The sequence below is a fragment of the Cannabis sativa genome, chromosome 2, assembly GCF_029168945.1.
Source record: "Cannabis sativa cultivar Pink pepper isolate KNU-18-1 chromosome 2, ASM2916894v1, whole genome shotgun sequence".
Lineage (NCBI taxonomy): Eukaryota > Viridiplantae > Streptophyta > Magnoliopsida > Rosales > Cannabaceae > Cannabis > Cannabis sativa.
Genome location: NC_083602.1, coordinates 63,747,488 through 63,749,757, shown reverse-complemented (window position 1 = coordinate 63,749,757; position 2,270 = coordinate 63,747,488). Strand labels below are relative to the sequence as shown.

Here is a 2,270-nt window from a genome sequence, read left to right as displayed (position 1 = left end):
TTTGATCCCAAGTTGATTTTTCCCGAGAGTTGACCTTGACTTTGACTTTGACTTTGACTTTCGGGTTGACTTTTTGACTTTGGGATTTTGAAGACCTCTTTTGAATAGGGTCTTGAGTTGTTGATCCCTTGATGAATCTTTTGCTCTTGATATGCTTGTTGAGTCCATTTAGTGTTGCCTTTAAAAGTTTGGTAAAAATACCAAAATATTTATTTTCTCTTTTAAATTTGCTACAAAATCAATAAATCATTAGTAACAAATAATAATCAAATATTTGTTAATCATCAAAACAAGGAGATCGAAAAGTTTGAGTTAACATCTTCTGGGCGCCCTGTGGCACAATCAATAACAGTGTGAATGCCAACCAACGTTACAGGAATTGTCTCTGGTTTGCTAAGATCTGCCTGCTCCAAAAATACTTCGCAGTGAGTAATTCAACTTCAGGTTACCAAAAATGCTACACAAATTTATCATGTGTATAGGAGCTCAAAGAATAGATAAGCACACCATATTGTAGATAGATACATACCCTTTCATCAGCAATAACAAAAATTTTCCCAACTTCATCAGCAGCTACAGAATAAACATCTGAAAGAAACCCAGTGACGGATCTAGCAGACAAGAATCCTCTTGCAAAGGTGGGATCTCGGGTCAATTGTAGTGTTACCCAACCCTGAAATAGAAACATTCAGATTAAAAGGTATAATCAAATGCTAATTGCATGACTTGGAAAATCACAACCATACATGTTGGTTACCCAACAAAGGGAAGGTTACATAATAAAAATGTTTTCGCGATTAAATGATTGATAAGTGTGCTCTACAAGCTATAAACTAAATCCTGTACACCTATATTGAAAGTTAAACTCAGAGAAGCTTTAAATTTATCATGGTTATGAAATGTTAGGTACAAAATACAATTTAAATGCAAAGACATGAAAGTGATGGCTTGGGTCAACTTTGAGTAGAGAAGAAGGGATATTCAATGCAGAAGCATATTATTTTTCTTGGGGTCTTTTAAAACATTTTATCAAACACTTGCAGAGCATTGAGTAATAGTTGAACAGTTCCATGAAAAGTAGAAGCAAGAAAACTAACCAGAGGAGAGGGGCAGAGGTGGCTGTCCGAAGAAAAGGGGTCAGAGGACGTAGAGGGACGACGGGACCTCACGATGTTTTATAGGCGCGCTCCTCTTTTCGCTTCGACGGCGTAAATCGATGCCTCCTCTTCAGGTAAGATGGAACAATGGTGAAGAGAAATGGTGGAGGAGAAGACAAAGAGGTAAGAGAGAAAACAATGGTGAAGATGGAACAATGGTGAAGAGAAGACTTGCAGCAAAAAAAAAATGGTGAAGAGAAGACAGAGAGGTGAAGAGAAACAATGGTGGTGGAGAAGACAAAGAGGTAAGAGAGAAAATGATTTTCTGGAAAATATAAAAAAAAAAAAAAGTTAAAAATATGGAAAAGAAAACCCACATAATAATTTAAAATAGAAAAATACCATAATTTACCTAAAATTAAAATTTATCCATATTTATCTAAACATTTTAAGCACAATGATCAACAAATATACAGCAATAATTTAAAAATAAATATTAATAATCATATTTCCTAAGTACTATATAGATTTACTTTTAGAAAAAATAATGAGTAAATATGTTATCTAATTAGTTATTAAAAGTGAATAGACCTAGACTTTATCAACTTAATGATATATTGTCTCCATTCTTTACATACTCTATTGTTCTCATCCTTTATGTAAGAGATATTCTCCCGTGCTAAAACAAAAATTATTGCACGACTTAATTATAATAAATAATGTGATAAAAACTAGAATTTAAATAATAAACAAAGTCAAATTCTATTTGCATTATAAGACTTAATTGACAAATTCCATTACTTTCTTGTACTCACATTGAAAATTTTAGCTAGAAGAGAATGTGCCAACTACTAGGCCTTGGTTTGCCCTTTGCTTCACAAAAAGATATATCTTTAGTCATTTTTCAATAATACCAATCATATATGCCACTCCCAAATAATTTTATAATACATATATTACATAATACAACTATCACAACCCACTATATACACACAATATAATCTCAAAATTATCCACTTAAATTTGAAATGACCTTTTATTTTTATCCAGTGAAATATCACTTAATACCATGAATTTTACTGCACAAATCATATAGAAGTATTAAAATTCAATGAAATAAAACACAAAAATCTAGCTGCAACCCTTAAATCTGAATGTTTTATTAAAGGCTAA

The 2,270-nt window shown here is 32.1% G+C and overlaps 1 protein-coding gene across 1 annotated transcript; it reads right to left on the bottom strand.

The window, feature by feature from the left end:
- Positions 1-1,111, bottom strand: LOC133035072 (DEAD-box ATP-dependent RNA helicase 3, chloroplastic-like). Its single transcript, XM_061110753.1, has 2 exons — positions 530-1,111; positions 1-404 (listed from the first exon to the last, which is right to left on the bottom strand). The coding sequence occupies exons 1-2, from the start codon at positions 686-688 to the stop codon at positions 285-287; spliced, it is 279 nt and encodes a 92-aa protein (XP_060966736.1). The 5' UTR covers positions 689-1,111; the 3' UTR covers positions 1-284.
- Positions 1,112-2,270: the final 1,159 nt, after the last annotated feature.